The sequence below is a fragment of the Cebus imitator genome, unplaced genomic scaffold, assembly GCF_001604975.1.
Source record: "Cebus imitator isolate Cc_AM_T3 unplaced genomic scaffold, Cebus_imitator-1.0 Scaffold85, whole genome shotgun sequence".
Lineage (NCBI taxonomy): Eukaryota > Metazoa > Chordata > Mammalia > Primates > Cebidae > Cebus > Cebus imitator.
This window is the reverse complement of record NW_016107400.1, coordinates 1085650-1106710: the sequence shown is the minus strand read 5'-3', so window position 1 is coordinate 1106710 and position 21061 is coordinate 1085650. Positions and strand designations below refer to the sequence as shown.

At 51.8% G+C, this 21061-nt stretch overlaps 1 protein-coding gene across 1 annotated transcript in view; it reads left to right on the top strand.

Moving 5' to 3' along the window:
- The window catches only part of TMEM132E (transmembrane protein 132E), a 66142-nt gene that overhangs the window by 33087 nt on the left and 11994 nt on the right, over nucleotides 1-21061 (top strand). The window contains exon 2 of the mRNA XM_017534246.2: nucleotides 19773-20703. Coding sequence (XP_017389735.1) covers nucleotides 19773-20703 — 931 coding nt within the window. The remainder of the gene's footprint in view (nucleotides 1-19772; nucleotides 20704-21061) is intronic.

Sequence of the window (21061 nt, the reverse complement as noted above, 5' to 3'; positions counted from 1 at the left end):
AAGTAGATTCCACCCAACATAGGGCCATGGCGGGAGCGCGGCTATGTCATAGTATTCCAGAACAGTGGGAAGAATTGAGACCAGGCCGGGTGCAGTGGCTCACGCCTGTAATTCTAACACTTTGAGAGACTGAGGCAGGTGGATCATGAGGTCAGGAGTTCGAGACCAGCCTGGCCAACATGGTGAAACCCTGTCTCTACTAAAAATACAAAAAATTAGTTGGGCATGGTGGCAGGCACCTGTAATCCCAGCTACTTGGGAGGCTGAGGAAGGAGAATCACTTGAACCTGGGAGACAGAGGTGGCAGTGAGCCGTGATTTTGCCACTGCACTCCAGCCTGGGCAACAAGAGCAAAACTGCATCTCACAAAAAAATAAATAAATAAATAAATAAGAATTGAGATGGATAGTTCAGGAAGAGAGTAGTCCAGAAATCAGAACTGGAAAGGGGCTGAGAGGTTACAAGCATAGAAACTGAGGCCCAGGGAGGAGAAGAGCCTTGTCCAGTGACACAGCAAGAGCTGGGCAGAACTAGGAGAACCACACATGCTCAGAGTTCCAGATTCGTTCTGCCCCACAGGTCTACCTCTCCTTCACCCTCAGGGACTTCTGAAAGGCCCAGTCCCTGGACGAGGGGTGCTTGGTGAGGCATAAGCCCAGTCTCATACACAGACCATGGTTCTTACGTAGGTCCCCTGGCAAGTTGGAGGAGCTGGGCCACCCAGGGTTGGGGCAGTGGTGCCATTCCTGAACCCAGAACCTCCACGAATGAGCAGAGAGACATGGCTGCTTCAGTTTTCCCAGCTCCAACCCCGTATGCTGTGCCTGACTGCACTTCCTCTGCCCATAACATAGTACAGGGGCCCTCCTCTCCCCACTCACCTGCTCCCTCTCTCCTCCTTTCCTGGCCTCCTTTTTTCCTCCTCTGCCTTCCACACAGCAGGCAGCAGCTCCAAAGAATGGCAGCCTCTCAGAATCTCACAGCTGGAAAATCATCCAGGCCAACCAGCTGCCAGTGCTGAAGGCCCTGCACAGCGTCCCTGATGGGAACCAGTCAGCTTCAGGTGGCTGGGAACCTTCCTGGGACAGGGAGCTCAGTACGCTACAAGGCAGCTCCTTCCGTTACTGGGCGGCACTGGCCCTGAGAATTACTAACCCACTTTTAGTTCCAAGACAGCGTTCCCAAAATTTCCATTCACTGATCTTAGCTCCACCAATATTTAAGGAAAACTTACCGTGTCAAAGCCGTGGACCAAGATTACAGAGTTAGGGTCACTGTGCACCTCCTCGAGTGCCCACAGACTGCAGGAGGAGACAGACACAGCAACATGGTGCAGGGTGACATGGGTTTGGGCAGAGAATGACGGGGAACCAGGGTTGTCTTGGGGAGGACCCCTACTCTTCCTGCAGCAACAAGCAAGCCTCTTCCCAGAGGAAAACCCTGCTGCTCTTTTCACAGCATTTCAGACACCAATGTGCAGGATTTTATTCTTCACACCAAGCAATTCTCCAGTTCTCTATGGCCACGAAATGGGTGTCCACAATTCAGTTTAATTCAGATATTAACTGTCTGGAGTTAGTACAGACTCCACAGGTTGAAGGCTCAGTCCCACAAGACTTGCTGCCCATTTCAGATGCCAGTTGCAAGGATTGAGGTACCAATCCAGGTACCACACTTCTGTCTGACTCAGCTACAATGGGCATTCCCAGGACCCTTCCTCAAGTTCAGTAACTTACTACTATGGCTCAAAGAACTCAGGGAAACCCTTTTTTTTTTTTTTTTTTTTACTATTACCAGTTTACTATAAAGGATATTATAAGGGATACAAATGAATAGCCAAATGAAGAGGTACATAGGGTGAGGTCTGAAAGGGCCCCGAATGCAGGAGCTTCTGCCCCCCTGAAGTTGGGGTGTGCCACCTTCCCAGCACACGGATGTGCTGTTCACCAACCTGGGAGCCCTCCAAATCCCGTAGTTTAGGTAGGATTTTAATAAAGGTTCCATTATGTAGGCTCGATTGATTCAATCATTGGCCCTTGTGCATTGGCTCAGTCTCCAGTCCTTGTCCCCTCCTTGGAGGTCAGGGAGTGGGGCTGAAGGTTTCAACGTTCTAATCACAAGCTGGTTCCCCTGACAACCAGCTACAGCCTCCTGGAGTCACTCCATTAGCATAAACTCAGGTTTGGCTGAAAGGGGCTTATCATGAATAACAAAAGATGCTGCTTTCACCCCTGTCACTCAGAAATTCCAAGGGTTTTAGGAGCTCTGTGTCAGGAACAGGGATGAAAACCAAATATATATTTCTTATTATGTCACAATATCACATTTGCTCAGGACACTCTACAGAGGCCTTGGTGCTACTCAGACTTGGCTTTGAGTTCCAGATCTGTCATCTACTAGCAGTGATCTTGGACACAGCTAGGCTGCAGTGTCCTCCTGTATGCAGTTGGGATGATGGATGCATATTCTCATGGGGGAATGGAAGGTAGAATACATACAGCACTCCGCACATGCAAAAACTCAGTGCTGTGGTGATGGTGCTGTGCCCATTATTATTGTTCATTACACAACCCAGGAGGGAATCAGCACTTAGCACGTCTGTACTCGTGAAGTTAAAACCTTGCTTTTCCGAGTGGGACTGTCCACTTACCCCACATTGGAGTCTGCGCAGAGCTGTTGGGAATATGACTCTGTTATCTGCCTTCTTGTCTTTTCCTCTCAGAAATGAGGATGGAGGCATTTGGCAGCAAGACCCAGCTGTGGACTGTTGAGAGCTCATAAGACATGTTTTTAGCAGAGACAGGGGAGCAGGTGGCCTTAGCATTGAAGAAGATATCATCTGCTCTTGTGTGACCTCACAGGGAACCTCAAAAATGTCCGGTCAAGTTCCCCATCTGATGATTGTCATCAGATGGGTAAGGACAGTAAAGCTGTGACATGGAGGCCCCTGTTTCCCACCTGGCACTGGCAGCAGGCAGCCTTAATCAGTCATGGCTCTCTTCGTCCTCTGAATTTGGACTCAGATCCCAAATCATTCTCATCTTAGACTCCTTGACATGAGAGAGAAAAACCTTTTAGCCAGCCTGGCTGTACAGCTGTCAGGACAGTTTTCCTGGAGGAAGCGGGATTTCAGAGTCTTGTAAAATGGGGCTGAATCTCATTAAGCAGATGCGAGGAAAGCGTGTCTTGAGTATGAAGTTTGGGGGGGTGTCTGAAGAAGGTCCTGTGCTCGGTTCTGCACGCGGCCGGAGGAGAAGCCTCCGGTGCCCAGCTTTTCCTGAACCTTCATCACAGAGCTTAGGTAAGGTCCCAGGAAGGGTGAGGAATGTGAGAAAGAGGACGAGATAGATGGACACGAAGCAAGCGAGATGGGGAGGGCTGGGGAGGAAGGGGAACACAACTGTGAGCAGATGAGGCCATTAGGTGAGGGGAGTGGGGCCTGCCCCTTTACCTGGGGATGCCTGAGCAGAGCCAGGGCAGGGAGCTCCTCCCTCCCCAGGACCTGACCGATTGCTGAGATAACTTAAGATGAGAGAACTTAATTATAAAACTTGCCTCTCGCCCTATGCACCAGCCTCACGGAACGGCAGCTCTGTCTGCCTCCCCTGCCTTGGCCCTGCTGTCCAAGTGTGTGTGGTGTGTGGATGTGGAGGAGGCAAAAGGCAGGCACCACCTCGTGGTCTCATTCCCCTGCTCAAGAACCCTAAAGGCTCCCCATTGCCCATGGCATGATGCACAAACTTTTAAAGGTGTAGGATCTACTATTTTTGCAACAGTCTATGTGAAAAATCCATGACAAAAGCTGACCCTGGGACCTGGGACTCCTCTGCAGGGCCCCTGGGGTCTAAGTACAGTTTCAAAACCCCAGAGATCAAACCCACAGACTCCTGATCCTAGTATTCAAACCCTTCGTTCTCTTGATGCCGACCTGCTGGTCTAGTCCCATCCCTCTGCTTTCCCTCTTCCACTCAATCCAAACCCACCTTTCATCCCTGGCCCCCACTTGCCACTCTGTTCTCTCCATCGCTGACCCCACCCAGGTCTCACCACACCCAATCAGTCCTCGAATTTCTACCCATACTTCAAGATCTTATGACTCAAATGACTCCTCTTCCGGAAAGCATTTCTTGGTAGGCATCTGGCTCTTAGAATGCTCAGGGAGCTCTGCACTTCTCCGAGGCCTAGCTGCACTTCCTACCTTTTAGCATGGTTATTTATGTACTTGTCTGGTCTCCCCGTTAGCCAGCAAATTCCTTAAGGGCAGAAACTATCTTCTTTGTCTCTGTCTCCCTGGCAGTGCCCAGAAGGGTCTGGTGCAGAGAAGGGGCTGAATAAATATTTATTGGTTGAATATCTTTACTAAGTGTCAGTTACAAACCCTGGTATTGCAGGGTCTGGTGCAGAGAAGGGGCTGAATAAATGTTTATTGGTTTAATATCTTTACTAAGCGTCAGTTACAAACCCTGGTATCATAGTAGGCAGTCAGGCTGCGTGGTGAAAGGCCTGGTCTCTGCCCACGGCAGGGCCTCCATCTAAGAGAAAGCAAAACGTGCGAACTGACAGAGTACAGAGAAAAAAATGCAGGATGATGGATGTGAGCAGCTCAGAAGCCAGCCTTGCGGAGTTGGTCAAGGAAGGCTTCAAAGAGGAGTTGACGCTGGGAGAAGTTAAAGGACACGTGGCACTGATACTGGTGGGCTGAGGGAAGTCCCCAAATACCGGTGGAAACCAGCTGGTGTCCAGGCTTTTGACACTGTTGCAAGAATGAATTCAAAGATGAGTTAAATAATAGTGAAATCACAGAGATTTATTGCCAAGGGAAAAGTACACACTCAAGAAAAGGGAGTGGGGGCATACTCAAGGGAGTCATGCAAGGGGGTCAGGCTGCTACCCTTACGAGTTTCTTTAAAGTGTGGAAAATTCATGGAAACCCCTGAAAAAGTGGAGATTTCTTGGAACTGTGGTGCTACTTATTTTTATACCAAATATGGATGTTCTCAGAACTGTCATGGCACTGGTGGTGTGTGCTTTAGTGTGTTAATAAGTGGATAGCGGGGTCCTAGGTGAAACCTACATCAAATCCAGTGCAATATTGGGTCTAGTTGGTCTAAGCCAACTTGGTCCACACCCTGTTTTTCAGGGTCTTATCAGCCCATAGCCTCTAGTCATGTGAAATTGCTGCCTGGAATTTTTTATTCTTCTCTAAACACCCAGGTGGAAGGTAGGAGGAAAACACAGCAGGCAGAGGGAGCAGCATGTACAAAGACACAGAGGCAGAAAGAATATGGCTGGAGGTACCCAGGTCCAGGGGTGTGGGTTGGGGGTGGGAGAAGAGAACCCAAGAACAGGCAGGGGCAGATGATGCCGAGCACTGTGGGATGAAAGAAACGCTTGTGGGAAAGTTGGATTGGGAAGTAGGAAAGTAAGCATCCCTCAGAGATGAGAAATGAGCTACCATGAGACAGAGTGGTGGACGGGAGAGGAGGGAGCTGTGAGACCTTGGGCAGGGTTTTTCTCCTCTCCAGACCTGAGTCTTTTCTGGAAAATGAGTGGTTTGAACCAGAATCTTGAAGGCCCCTTTCCAGCACTGAGTTAGAAGTGCTGATGACGCAGCAGCCAGACAACTGTCAGTCAATCAATATGGTGCCAAGAGAAGCCAAGTATAATAAGGTGTAGGCTTGGAGGGTGGTTAGAACAGGGAAGAGCCCGCCAAGGGGGGCTCTGTGGGGGAGACTAGGCAGCGGAGAGTGGGGATGTGACGTGTGAGCCAGGGTCCGTGAGAAGCAACTCTGCCTGGATTCCCACATTCACTCTTCACAACAATTGTGTATAGGTAGATTTTGTTACCCCCGTTTTGTAGATGGGGAAACTGAGGTTCAAAGACTAAGTGCCTTGAATTCAAGGTGATGATTCCCACCGTCTGATTCTCTCTCCACTCAGAAGAGAGGGCCCGGCCTCCCTGGGTTTTATACTCCACCCCCAACGTAGGAAACTGGCCCAGCCCCAGTCACCCCTGCACGCTTTGCAGGTTTCTTTTCTGGGCCTTGTCACCGCCTTATGGGGCAGAGAACGGAGGTTAGCCTTGTTCTGAGGGTGACTAACTGTCCCTGTTGGCCTGGGACCGAGGGTCTACTATTAAACCTATAATAGTTTCAGGCAAACCAGGACAAGTTGTTCAGCCTACACATTCTACAGATGACGAACTGAGGCCCAAGTCACCCCTGGCAGGTGGCAGTGCCCTAGGCCCTGAAAGTGTGCCCACTTTCAACACACACACACCTGCAGCCTGGGGACCAGCTCAGGAAGGGGGCTTTCCTTCCCAGCCTCCTAATTCTCAAGGCTTCATGTGACCTGGCCCTGAGTTGGAGGCCACTGAAGACATAGGAAAGTAGAGAGCATGTAACTGAGCCAGGGAAACCAAGCTAAGACTCTAAGTGCAGAAAGGAAGGGGTTAATTGGAGGCTCAGGGCAGCAGGCCCCTCCTCCAGGGGCAGGTGCCCAGAGGGGCTTGGAATGTGCTCTGCTGTTGCTTCACGCTCCTCCCTGCCTGGAAATGCCCTGGCTTTTTCAGGAGGGGTCTTGGCTTATGTGACCCAGCTGTGGAGCCCTGGCATAGGCCCACCCAGGGGGTGTGAGTTCCAGAGCCCACTCTCTGCCGCTAAACCTCTGGGATCTTGAACAAATATCTTCCCTTTTCGAGGCCTCAGTTAAAACAGGGATCAGAAGATGGTCCAAGTCTCAGGAATGTTGTCAAAACCTGAGAGGTCTTTCACACACAAGCGCACGGCAGAGCAGCGAGAAAGTCCCACCTCTGTGACCAAGCCCACCTCCAGCTCAGGTCTGGGAACGTAGCTCAGGGAGTCTCCACGCCTGGTCCCTGACTTCCCAGGCTCTCTGCTCCCATGAAATGAGCCCAGGGCCAGGGAAATCAGGAGGGCTGGTGGGGCCTAACCCCTGCAGTGTGTTTTGCGCAAGCCTCTTAGCCTCTCTCAGCTTTGGCTCCATTACTGGAAAGAAAAAAAAAAAAAGGATGCTGTTTTCCTGGGGTTATTTATTGTGAGGGTTAGGGTGACACTCAGCCAGCACCTAGCACTCCAGAGGCAGCCTCTAAATGTTAGAGGGACCCCACATCCCTCACCCTATGCCTCTAAGGCTGTTATTTGTTGCAGCTCTTACATTGCCCAGAGCTGCAGGGGTGATGTGGTTCCCCAGCTCCCCCGAGAGCCCCCTCCCAAGGCCCAGCTGCAAACCCTCCTCCACCCACTGCAGGCCTGTGGTGGCGCGCTCGCTCTCTCTCTCTCTCTCTCTCTCTCTCTCTCTCTCCACACACACATACACACACGTTCTTAGATTCTTTTTTTGTTGTTTGCGGCTAATTGTTTATTAGGAGATGCAAGCGGCTGCGCCAGTGGGAAGACTCAGCTTGCTCCGCTATAATTAGGATAATGCACATTAGTCATTTAGTGTAACTCCGAGAGCAGCCCCCTCCCCCGCACTCCCCTCCCCCGCGGCTCCTGCTCAGCTGGCTGGGCTCCCAGGCCAGGACTCTGCAGGTTTGCTCAGATTCCTCCTGGGTCTCCCCGGTTGGCCCTGGCTCTCCCTCAGCTGCCCCCAAAGCCCCCCATCACCTCCCCCCACACCAGGATAGGGTTTTCTCTATTTTCTGTCTCCAGCTTTACCTCCTATTTTCTTTCTCTCCATCCCCTCTTTCTCTGCCTCCCTCTATCTCTTTTCTTTGAACCCTAGCTTTCTCTCCCACACCCCTGTTCTTAGCCCTTCCCTCCAGCTTCTGCATCCTTGCCTTATTTCGGGGGGAGCCTCTCAATCCCCCGGCCCTCCATGGGTAGGTAGCCCAGCAGAGCAGGTCAAGCCTACACTCCAGGCCCTGGGAGTGGGGTGCAGAGTTAGTGGCAATTCTTGTTTCTGGCTTGACTACAGGGGGTGGTCTGGACCCTCTCTGGGGCCTCCTCCCCTGGAGGCGTCCTCCTTGCTGCTGCCTTCCCTGACACCCCCCACCCCCAACCACAACCCACTCTTTTTGGCTGAGGACTAGGCTGACAAAGTCCACTGTCTCCAAAAGGCCCTTCCCACAAGGATATCAGTGTGGTCTCCTTGCCTTCTTTCCTCATTCCTTCATGGTCATCCTGAGATCCAAGAAATTGGGCCCCACAGGAGGCTGGGGTACTTGGGGGTGAAGTTGAGGGCTCTCATCATGCTGCCTGGAGCACGTAACCCTCTGTTTCGTGTGGCCTGGATTGGGTACGGGGCAGCGGGTTGGTGGGAATATCTTTTCCACTAGGAACGAGAGGCTCTTCAACAGTGTCCTTTCATATCTAGCTACGCAGCCACTGGCCGACTCCAGACCTGATGACAAATAAACCTCCTGACCCCTATTCCTCTATCCCTGAGACCCCTACTCAGCCCTTTCCATCACAAAAGGGACCTCACATCAGAGCCCATTACAGCTGGGCAGACTCTGGCCTAGGGCCAAGGGTTTGCCCTGCAGGTCGCTGCTGGGTTAAGGGTGAGGATGGGGTCCCTCCAGTGTTTCAGAAATAAAGGAGCTGTTCCCAGGGGTAAGCAATGCTTGACTGGAAGTACAAAGCCTTTCTTGTCTTCATAAGCCTGTTGATTTCTCTGGTCCCAATCTTGAAATCACATGTGCAGACAGACTAACAGACATAGGCTCACACCTTGCAAGGCAGGCTCACAGAGGAGGTACTGCAGAGGGCCCAGAACTTCTGTCCCTACGTCTGATACCTCTCTCTCCTCTGCCTGAACCCTCCGTGCAACAACTGGGCCTCCAAACTCCAAGCCCCTCCTGCCTTGGGACTCTTCTAGCCCAGGGACCCCAGCCTGAGTTGTACGTGTTGCAGCCCCTGTCCCAGAGGCCCACATCACCCTACTCTGCTCTACTCCCTCTCACCCTCCTCCTCCATCATGTGCCCCGAGGTCCTGCCCCTCAGTGCCATGTGCAGCCTACAGGATCCCATGGGAGCAGAGGCAGGAGGGGAAGGGAGGAACTCTGGTCTAGCTGAGCTCCCAAGGCCAGGGAACATTTCCTGGGCCTCCTCTTGGGATTGCTTCCCCATAGGTGGCAAGGCTCCAGGGCCCAGAGGAAGATAATCCCTGAGACAAGCAGGGAACTGGGAAACAAGAGCCCTGGTTTTCAGTAAGTCTTACTACCTGCATATGCTTGGAGCAAGTCTTCCCTGCTGGGTTTCCCCAGAAGCAGGACTAGGAGGCCAGTTCAGGGGCTCTCCTGGTGGCAGCTTCTTGGGGTCTCGTGGCTACCTCTCCTTCTGGTACCCTCATCCTCCTTCAGGCTCTCGGGAAGCAGACCTAGCCCCCAAGTTAGCTGAGCTTGCTTCATTCTTTCATTCACCAGTCTGTAGTTTAGTACCCTGTCCCCCATTCCTCTGCTGAGGTCTTTGATTTCCTTCCTTCCTTCCTCTCAAAGAGGAGGAAGCCACACTGAGCAGCAGACTTGGTACTGTTTTAGGCTTAGGGAGCAAAAGAAGTGGCCAGTTTAGGATAAATGTCCAGGATGGGGTACAGCAGGGGTGCCCGCAAGGGGAAGACTGACACAGACATGTGCTCGCACGTTTGTGTGTCTGTGTGTGTGTGTGAGAGAGAGAGAGAGACAGAGAGAGAAAGAGAAGGCACAACCACAACCACCTCCCAGGGCCATCCCAGTCATTCTTTCACTCACTCATTCACTCAACAGTGTTCTGCTCAGCACAGACCATGTGCAAGGCTCTGTGCTAGGTGCCGGGGATTTAAAAGAAAGAAAGAAAGAAAAGCAGCAGGGTCTCCACCCTTAGCGGCAGGCAAGTCGAGCCCCAATCAGAGCACAAGAGGATTTGCGTCAGGTTCACACATTGGAGAGAGGGGAGTTGATCACTGGGTCTTGGAGGATCTCTTCATCCTAACTCAGGAGGCCCCGTGTGGAGATCCATTTAAAGACGACAATAATAACACTCAGAGAATAGCTAACATTGAAAGAGGGCTGCCTGTGTGCCAGGCACCACTGAAACGTTTCGCAGGTTGTCTTATAACATAGGCATTTTGTTAGCAAAGCAAGTCAGTGAAAAAGGGGCTGTTCTCACTCCATTGTACAGTTTGGGAAACCAAGGAGGTAGGGGGATGTGAAGCCACTTGCCCATGATCACACAGCTAATAAATGACAGAGCCAGCCTCATCCAAACCTTTCTGACCCTTTTTTCTCATCTGTAAAGGCGTAGGGGAGGGACGCTGACATCTCTTCAGCTAAGAGATGGGGAGTTCCCAGGCAGATGGCAGGAAGCCAGAGCTGCTGGGAGTCAGCAGGCAGGAGGTCTCCTGGGAGGAGATTTAGGGCAAAGTGGAGGAGGGGCACCCCTCCTGCTGGCCCCTCCCCACAGCTGACTTTTATTCTAACATTGGGTTCCAGCCAGGCATGGGGGTGGGGTGGATGACAGTACTGGGAAGCTGCCTCTCCAGGATTTATAGCCTGTCAGAGAGTGGGCAAGAGCCATCTGGGGGCTGCTGGCTGCTGGTGGCTTCAGTGGCTCTTCCACTCACCCACTGGGGGAGCAGCCACAGCATGGAGTCAGTGATTACGTATTCTGGGGCTGCATGTCCTTGCTCTGGAGTTCCAGCTGCTCCCAGCCCAGGCTGCAGTCACCCAGAGGCAAGTGGAGCCTCCAGGTTGATGAAGGAGCCAATAGCCTGTGTCAGAGGAGCAGCCAGGCTGGTCCTAGAGATGGAGTCTGCAGCTTCATGGTGGGGATGGGGTTTGAGCTGCTTTGGAGGAGGGAGGTGCTGCGGGGCTGGGGATGGGGTGGGCAACTCCCTCAGACCCCAGATCTCAGGGAGGCACCCATTCCTCTGTCTCTGGGCTGGGCTTCTCTTCTCCCCTCCGGCCCAGTGTGGTTTACTGCAGCTCCAGCCTGGGGTAGGGGAATACCTGTGTGGACCAGCTTAGATGGTATCTTTGTGCAACTTAGAAAGATACAGAAGCAGCCCCTCACTAGGCACAGGGCTTGGTGAGCAGAGCCAGGGTTGGGTTTTAACTTCTACTTGCTTCTTGAGCTGGGCATCTTTTCCTTTTTTCTCATCTGTAAGGCGTAGGGGAGGCATCAACTCTCCTTTATCCAGCTGACTGCTACCTAGTCCAGGACTCCCTGCACACACAGCCCCTCCCCACTTCTAGGTCACCCATGTGGCAGGCAGAGCAGGGACTATCCTCTTCTCCCAAAGAATGAAGCTGAGGCTCGGAGAGAGGAAAGGAACTGCCTAAAGCTACACAGCAGATCAGTGACAGAACTTTCTGGGCCGAATTCTAGGGCCTCTCAACAGCTGGCACTCCTTCCAGCCTTGGTGCCTTTTGGAGGCTCTTGGGACACTGCTCCGTGTGCCTGTCATCTCTGTACTTGTCTTTCTTAACTCACCTTGACAGAGGACGGGCCATGAGCCAGACAATGCACCAAGTGCTGGAGAAAAACAGGTCAGCACTTCCCTCCTCTCAGAACTAAATAACGAATGAATGAATGAATGAATGAATGAATGCATGAACAAATGAACATTGAGCACCAACTCTGTACCAGAAACTACGCCAAGCAATTTGCTTATTTAATCACAACTCTATGAAATAGGTTCTAAGATCTTCATTGCATAAGTATGGAAATCGAGGCTCTGAGAGGTTAAGTAACTTGCCCAAGGACAAACAGCTATGTCAGAGCTGGGATTTGAGTGAGAATTTATGTGGCTTCAAAGCCAAATATGTTCTTTCTTCCTTTTTTTTTTTTTGTTTTGTTTTGTTGTATTTTAGAATTTCCTCTTTTAAAAAAAAATCTTGGAATAACTTCAAACACTCGTTTATTTTTAATGGAATTTATTGTTTTCTTTCTAATTTTATAGGCAATGTGTGTTCATTGCAGACAACTGGAAAATACATAAAAACATAAAGTAAAAAATAACAGTCATCCATAATCCCCACCCCCTAGAGATAACCACCATTAGCATTCTGATGCATTTCTTTGCAGTATTTACATATTTTTATATAAAATTGGTGTTACGTCATATAGCCAGTTTGATACCCTACTTTGTAAATTTGCACTATTTTGTGAACATTTTCTCATTCAAGTAAATATTTTTTGAAAACTTGATCTACAACGGCTGCATATATCCATTCTTATGCATTTGCATTTATTTAACTCTGCTTTTGACATTTATTTAGGTCGTTTCTAAATTTTTGCTAGCACACATAGCATTCAGTGAACATCTATGTAATTTTGTTGTTGTTGTTTAGAGGCAGGGTCTCACTCTGTTGCCCAGGCTGGAATGCGGTGATATGATCATAGCTCCCTGCAGCCTCGAACTTCTGGGCTCAAGTGATTCTCCTGCCTCGGCCTCCCGAATAGTTGGGACCACATGTGCACACCATGCCTGGTGATTTTTTTTTTTTTTTTTTGGAGAGACAGAATCTTGCATTGTTGTCCAAGCTGGTCTCAAACTGCTGGTCTTAAGCAATCCTCCCTCCTGAGCCTCCCAAAGCGCTGGCATTATAGGCCTGAGCCACCATCCCGGCCAACATTTGTAAATCTTTGGACACATTTCTGTTTATTAGATTCCAAAAGGGGGATTTCTTGGGTTAAAGAGCATGAATAGTTTTATCTTTAAAACATATTTTATAATTGCTTTCTAGGAAGCTTGCGTAGTTTGCCTTCCACCAGAAGGGCAGAGGAATGCATGAGTTCTTTAGCCCTGTGGTAACACGGGGTATCACTGATTTTTTAAAAAATAAAACATCTTTCTCAAGACCTATTTTTCCCACTGCAACACTCTGCTCCACAAGAACTGTCTGGTATCATAGGTTAATAATTTCCCCTTTGGCTATGGGGAAATACGACCCTGGAGAGCAGAAATGACCCGGTAGGTCAGACTTGCCAGTCAGCCAAGGAAGAGCAGGCCTGGAACCCTGGCATCCTTCCTCCCAGTTCAGAGCCCTCTTCTTTGTACTCTTAGCCTCAGCTTCCTCCACCGCAACTCTCCTGGGTTGGGAATTTTTCCCAGGACCAGTTCCCCCCACCCGCTCAGGTCATACCACTTCTTGGTCCTCCAGGTCTGGGTTGGGGTGGGGTCACTGGGCGGAGCCCATTTCTGGCCTCTTCATCATGGACTACATGTTGCCTGGGATTCTCACCACCGGCACTAATCATGGCTTATGCCCCCTCTCATTCATTCACTCATTTGTAGATTTGATTAAAAAAAAGATATATTTGGCATCCATATGGGCCAGGCACTGTTCTAGGCTCTGGGTACTTGTCATCATTAACTATCAGCAATGCCAACGTTATGCTGTACAAGTCACAGCCTCTTCAGCTTCTTCACCAGCCGTTCCTACTTAGTGCTTTGTGCCAAACATCTGTCATTATAACAACACCTGGGATGCTTCATAAACATACAGATACCAGGCCTCTACCCTGGAAATTCTGACTGTATAAGCCTGGCCCCTTCCTTTGCTATTGCCTTGTTTGCTCTGCCTGATTCCTATATTCAGGCAAATCCAGGAGCAAGTGCTAAAGGATCCCTAAACACTAGCATCTGGCATGGATGCATGCATGCGTGTGTGCACACACACAGGTGAGCAGGCCAAGCCCCTTCCCAGCACCCCCGAGCCCTGCTGGCCCACCTGCTATGCCCGGAAACACAAACTCACCAAAGCTAATGACAATGTTTTTTCTGATTTGCAAGAGATTAGTTTTAATTTGGAGACAATTAGAGGTAGAAGCAGGAGGCATCTGATCTTGATTAGAAGCAGGGAGATGGCCAGGGGAGCACCCACCCTCAGCCTGCCTGACCCTAGCTTCCACAGAGATTCACTTACACGCCCAATAAGGTGAGGTCTTGCCTCTGTACCTGGGGAGAAGTTTGTCTGGGAAAGGCAGAGAGCCCCTGCTGTGCTCTCAGACACCCAGGGCAAGCCCGAGCGGGTATCCCCAACCTCAGAGAGATATGGAATTGACATTTGTTAAGCACCCACTACATACCACTCCTTATACTATGCAAAGCTGGGCCAGCCCCAACATCTACCAATACCCCAGTCCAGCTGGATAGGCAGAGGTATGAAGAAACAACTATGTGCCTTCTAATGGTGCGGATGGCTTGAGAGACCTCTGTGCAGGCACAGGGACATGGGAGCCAGTGTCTCACGGCCCCAGGGGAGCAATACAGAAGAGAGCAATGAGAGAGCTCCAGGATCACATGCATTTCCCTCACACCCGAGCCCGGCTCCTCCTGATCTGTCAGAGCCAGAGCTGGCCAGCGCAGAGCAGTAGCAGAGAGGAGGGGTCTGCCTAGGATGGTGGCTGTGAACGGTATCAAAGAAGGCTTCAGGGAGGAGGTGATGCCTGAGCTGGGCATGAAAGGATGAGGGGACCACCACATCTTCCCACGTGCAAGTATTCTCTTGGGTCCTGTTGGGTTGGATACCCTCCTGCACGACTGATCAAGCCTCTATTCATGTATTTGTGTCTTTGGGTTGTGAGAAGAACAGAGCTGGTCCAGCTTATATGGAAAGGATGTTTTGCTAGGCACAGTCTGGCAGGGGTTGGGAATGCTAGGGAGAGCTGAGAACACTTCAGTCATCATCCTTATCCCCATATGCAAAAGCTGCAGAAATGTATTTGCTTGCAGTTCTGGAGGCTGGAAGCCTGAGGTCAAAGCGTCAGCAGGATTGGTTTCCGGTGGGGGCTGTCTTCCTGGCTCGTAGACGGCTGCCTTCTCCCCGCGTCTTCACGACATCTCTCTGTGTGCGTCTGCATCCTGATCTCTTCTTCTTATAAGGACACCAGTCATATCGGATTAGGGCCCACCCTCACAGCTTCATTTTAACTTAGCAGCCTCTTTAAGGACCCTGTCTCCAAACACAGTCATACTCTGAGATGCTAAGGGTTAGGATTTCAAGGGCAGGGCACCGTTCAGCCCATAATATCCCATCATAAGTCAGAGAAGACATGGAGAAGCCTCTTCCCTCAGGAGACAGCAGCAAGGGAGAGGGTCTCAGGGCCAGGCCCAAATGCCTGAGGCCCAAGTCAGAGCCCAGGCCATCAACAGGAAGGCAGCACCCAGAATGGTCTACAGGGCAAAGTGGGGTCAAAACAGGGCTGCAGCCTGGGGGCACAGTGGGGCCAGGGTTCAGAACCAGGCCCACGGAACTGTTGTGGGCAGCCTGCTCTGGAGGCGAAGGGCAGGCAGGTGCCAGCCTGTGTGTGGGGTGTGTGTGTATGTGTGCCTCTGTATGCGTGCGTATGTATGTGTGTGTGTGTGCATATGTATGTGTATGTGTGTGCCTGTGTATGTGTCCTCCCAGTTCAGTCTGGAGGGCATGGGCACCCCTTAGTGTTGTGCATCCAAGGTGGGTCCAAGCAGTGTGTTCTACCCCAGTCTCTCCTCTCTTCCAGCTCCCGTCCTGGCCTGACCTGTCTCTGTATTGATCAGCCTTCCTTCTCCCTACCCCGCTTCTATCTCCCTTCAAGGAAACTTCCAGTAGCTTTTCCTCCGACGCCATGCTCCATGATGTCTGGTGGTCAGAGCTCTGTGCCAAGATGCGGGCCAGCATGCATGTTAGCACACACGTGTATGTACGCTCAAGCACACACTTAGTGTCTCTGAAAACTTGGCAGATCAAGTGATCTGGTCATTCCATCAGTCTTACCTCCTCCCTCTCCAGCCATACCGGAAGGCTCCCAGGGCCATCTCCACCTCCCAGAGGAAACTGAGATCCAGAGAGACCAAGCAGGTTCCTTTAAGCTCCAGAATAAGTGAGTGGGAGAGCAAAGATTAGTGCTAGGGTCTCAGGGACCCTCCCTGCTCCACTGCTGAGGAGATTGCAGGGCCCCAGCAGGATGGAGTGATTCATGGTGGTGATGGGAGAGGCTGCTGTTTGCCACAGTGACATAAATACAAAAATTGCAATGCCGTAATGTCAGCTTTCTGCCTCTCTCTTCTGAACACCAGCTATTTTCTTGATATAGGTTACTTCTCGTTCCAGAAACTCAGCTTTCTTATCTGCAGGGTTGCTGACAGGGTCCAGAGCCCCTAGGCCTGGCGCCAGGAGCCCTCCCCTCAGTGGCCACCCAGTCTCCTCTTGGATGCCCCATTAACAAGGAACTCATTACCCCCACAGCATACCAGTCAGTATTGGGCTACTCATTCCGAGAATTTCATTCTTTCAACAAAAATGTATTGAGGGCCTGGTATGTGCCAGGTCATGTTGTAAGCACTAAAATAGAGCAGGGAGCAAAGCCATGTCTGTGCCTCTATGGAACTTAATTTCTAGTTGGCAGAAACAGACACATGCATATAATCTAGAGTTAGGGGGTGGTAAGTGATATGAAGAAAATGAAACAGGAAAAGGGATAAAGAGAGATTAGTGGAGGAATGGGGGAGAGGGGCGCTACTTTAGATAAATGATCAGACAGATGTCCCTAAACAAAGCTTGATGAGAGAGAGAAGAGAGAGGGGGGAGAGAAACATGTGACTATCAAGGGAAGAAAATTCCAGGCAGAAGGAATGGCAGTGCAAAGGCCCTGGGGTAGAAACATTTTCTCAGTATATTCCAAGAACAGCAGATGGTTTGGATGATCCAGGATCTTGGTTTTGCCAGACCAGCTCCTCCCTCAGGGGCGTGGGGGGATTCAGGTGGTGTATGCAGTCACACTTCCCTATCCCTTCCTTCATGCCCCTCTGAGCCTGGTGCCCATCTGGTGGTCTCTGCCCCTGCTGTGCTTCCAAGGAATCCAGATGGTCAGCTGTGAAGCTGGAACAGTGAGAGAGGGCAAAGGGGACTAAGTGCCACTTAGAGCAGCCCTGGGGTCTCCAGGGGATGGATCGCCCCTCCCACCCTGTCCCTCTGCAGCCTGGATGGTGAGTACTGACAACTCACTGACCACAGCTGCCCTTCCCCCAGCCCAGAGGGATGAGCACGGGGCTCCACCTTGGCCCCAGCACTCAAAGGCCCTGGACATCCCCATACATGCAGCAGTGCCCCTGCCCTGGGCTGCTCTGCAGGTCCCAGAGGGTGTCCTGTCCTTAGCCTTTCAGCTACTCTCAACATCCCTGTGAGGGGGAGAGACTGATGCTGCCACCGCAATTTTAGAGGTGGAAACTGAGGCTTAAAATGGGAAGCAACTTGCACAGTGAGCCTGTGGCAGGGAGAAGCCTTGCACTTGAGTCCCAAAGCATGTTTTCTTGCTTGCTGCTGCTTCCAAATGTGGACCCTGCATTTCCACACGTTGGCCCTGAGGCCAGCATTCTCCAGGCTGCAGGGACACATTCTGAGACCTCAGGCACCAGCCAGAAAGGCTCTCCCCATCTCTGCAAACAATTTCCTGTCCTCATTTGGACTCTGCTGCACACTGCCAACCCACCATCAGCTCCCAGCATTTCTTGTCAATGATTTCCCCGGTTGGTCCTAAGGGATCCTCGGGTCCTCCTGAGCAGAGCGTGCCACAGGAGGAGTGGTGAGAGCACATGCCATGCTCTTAAAACAACTGACCCCAAAGGCCTTTGCCATGCCTCAAGCCTGTTGCCTTATTTTTTGAATGAGGAAGATTCAACTGCAGATTTTTTTTAAAGGATGTTGAGACCAGAGCCCCAAGAGCAGGGAATTTTTAGTTCACTGCTTTTGCGAGGAACTAGATGTGAATGTTTGTGAAACTGCCAAAGTTTAATTGACAGTGGTAAAATGATAAATATGCATTAACTGCAATTAATGTCTAGAGCTGACTAGGAGTCTTCTCTTTGGGACACAGGTCTCTGCAGATAACTCAGTGTAGATCAGCCGTGATTTGCTGAAGGCTTTCTTGGTGCAAGGCCTGGTAGGTAACTAACTCCCGCAGAAGGCAGAATGGGAGGTCCCCTCAGAGAAAGGCAACACTCTGAGGAAACTCCCAGGAGTTGAGGGCACATCTTGGAGGGCTTCACGGAGGAGGTAACATTGGAGTGGAACCCTGGAGGAAGATTCACATTTGGATGTGCACAGATAGGAGAGAATCTAATGCAGAGGGTGCAGCATGAGCAAAGGAGGAGCAAGGCAGCATCCATGAGTGTGAAGGACAGTGAGTTGTCCACTTAAGCCATCAGCAGGGGACTGAGAGGAGGAGTCCTAGGAGAAAAAGGATTCTGACACCATGTGTAGGGGGCCCTGAATGTCACACTCAGGTACAAAGCGAGTTTGGATTTTATTTTGCGAGCAGATGGGAGAGCTTCTTTGATAATACACACATTTGTGTTGTGTTGCACAATTTATAGAGTGCTTTCTTATTTGATTCCCAAAAACACAGCAGCCTGCAAGACTAGCATTATTATTACCATTGTCCTGATTTTAGAGTTGGGGAATGTGACTCGGGAGGTTCTTGGGGAGATCCAAAATAAGATCTCAAACCTCCATTTGGGTCCTTCCTGTTCCTTGGCAGTGTCCAGCAAGTTTTGAGCTTGGAACGAGGCAGGCAACAAGGTCTGATTTGTGTCTAGGAGAAAACCCACTCTGGCTGCTGTGTGAGGGAGGAGAATGCCAGAGGAGTGGGGGAGACCCTGTTGGCCAGTGGTATGTCACCATAGTGACAGGAGTAAAGCCGGAACAGGGACAGGAATGGAGGACAAGGGGGCAGCCTAAGGTGGAATTGCCAGAACTTAGCAGCTTCCTTGGTGGGTGGGGAGAGGAAGTCAAGAGGAGGGAGGAGGCCCATGTTTAGGTGTTGGAGACTGAGAATAAAATTCCCTGTTCATGTCGTGTGTGGCCAATGGGAGAAGGGAGATTTGGATCCCTGGGGACCCTACACCAGCTGAGACAGCAGGTGCAATATGAAGGAGCTTGGGTTTGAGAGTCAGGGGACCCCAGGTTCAAGGCCCATTGCTGGCCCCTTTGCCCATGTGACTTAGTCAAGTTACTTACGTGCCCTGCACCTTATTTCATTTATCTGTAAGAAGTTACAATGGAAAACTGGTTGTGTGGATGGAGATCATAATAATACCTACCTCATTGGGAGTTCGAGACCAGCCTGACCAACATGGAGAAACCCCATCTCTGCTAAAAATACAAAATTAGCAGGTCATGGTGGCACATGCCTGTAGTCTTAGCTACTTGGGAGGCCTCAGCCTCCCAGAATCACTTCAATCCAGGAGGTGGAGGTTGTGGTGATCCAAGATCACACCAGTGCACTCCAGCCTGGGCAGCAAGAGTGAAACTCTGTCTCAAAAACTAAATAAAATAAAAAATCATACCTACCCCAAAGCATTGATCTGAGGGTGGAATACGCTAACACCTGTCCTGCACGGAGCACAGTAAAGCATAAACAGGGATCACAGGGACTCTTCAGCACCAGAGTCCACTCAACCCTTGATGTGCATGACTTTGAAAGTCCTCACAATGGCACTTTGAGGCAGAAACAATTTGTATACTTCTTTTACAAGTGAGGATGCTGGGGATAGAATCTCGTGAAGGTTCACAACCTCAAGGAGGAGTTAGGATTAGCTTTACCCCTTTGTCGCAGGTAAATAAATGAAGCCGTGGTGCTAGTGTAATTCACATACCACCAAAGGGAGTGCCAGGCTTGGAGCTCGGGAAGCCTCGGGGCCCACTGCAGGATGTACAGCCAGGCTGAATCTGCCCAGCTGAGAGAGTGGGCAGCCCTCTGTGGGGTGGGAGGGAGGAGGCTGGGGCGCTCTGGGGTCCCAGCGTGGCCTCTCCTGACCACCCTGGGCCTCTTTCCTCTGTCTGTCCCCAGCCTGCGGCCGCTCCCACCCGGCCAGCCCCAGCCCACCGGGGCCACAAGCCAGCCCGGTGCTGCCGGTCAGCTACCGCCTGTCGCACACGCGGCTGGCCTTCTTCCTGCGGGAGGCGCAACCCCCGGCACCCGCAGTCGCCAATGGCTCCCTGCAGCGCTCCGAGCCCTTCGTGGTGTTCCAGACCAAGGAGCTGCCGGTCCTCAACGTCTCGCTGGGGCCCTTCAGCACCAGCCAGGTGGTGGCGCGGGAGCTCCTGCAGCCGTCCAGCACCCTGGACATCCCCGAGCGCCTGACGGTCAACTGGAAGGTGCGGGCCTTCATCGTCCGCGCGCGCGTGCCCGCCTCGCAGCCCATCGCCCAGGTGCTGTTCTACGTGGCCGGCCGGGACTGGGACGACTTCGGCGTCACCGAGCGGCTGCCCTGTGTCCGGCTGCACGCCTTCAGGGATGCCCGAGAAGTCAAGAGCTCCTGCCGCCTCAGCGGGGGCCTGGCCACTTGCCTCGTGCGGGCAGAGCTGCCCCTGGCCTGGTTCGGGCCCCCTGCCCCAGCCGCGCCGCCCACGGCCCGCCGCAAGTCCCCAGACGGGCTGGAGCCTGAGGCGGCCGGGGAGAGCCAGCAGGCCGAGCTCTACTACACGCTCCACGCTCCCGATGCGTCGGGGGGCTGTGGGGGCTCCCGCCGGGGGATCGGGCCCGGGGTGGGGGCCAGGGCGGAGAGCCCTACCCAGCACCCCCTGCTGCGCATCGGGAGCATCAGCCTGTTCCGCCCGCCCCCCAGGAGGACCCTGCAGGAGCACAGGCTGGACAGCAACCTGATGATCCGCCTGCCAGACCGGCCCCTCAAGCCCGGGGAAGTGCTCAGCATCCTCCTCTATCTGGCCCCCAACTCCTCCTCGCCCTCCAGCCCCAGTGTGGAGCACTTCACGCTCAGGTAGTAGGGGAGATGGGTGGGGGTCTGGCTTCCCTTCCTAGATCAAATGCATCCCTGACTCCCTGTGGTTGGAGGTGGGGGGACCTCCCAGCTGGATCTCTGTCCAGCATCCTAATCCCAGATCTGTCACTCAGCACTTGAGCAACCTCAGGAAGATACATCACTGTTTGGAGCCTCCATGCTCTTATCTAATAGCAACAAACATGCTGGCCCCTGTTTCTAGATCTCATAGAAATGGCGTAATGGTAAAGAGGAAATATCAGTTTCACAAGCATAGATATCCAGAATAATAGAACTGGAGAACTGGGATTAGAAGGGCCCTTAGACATTTTACCGACAAGGAGACTGAGGCCAAGGA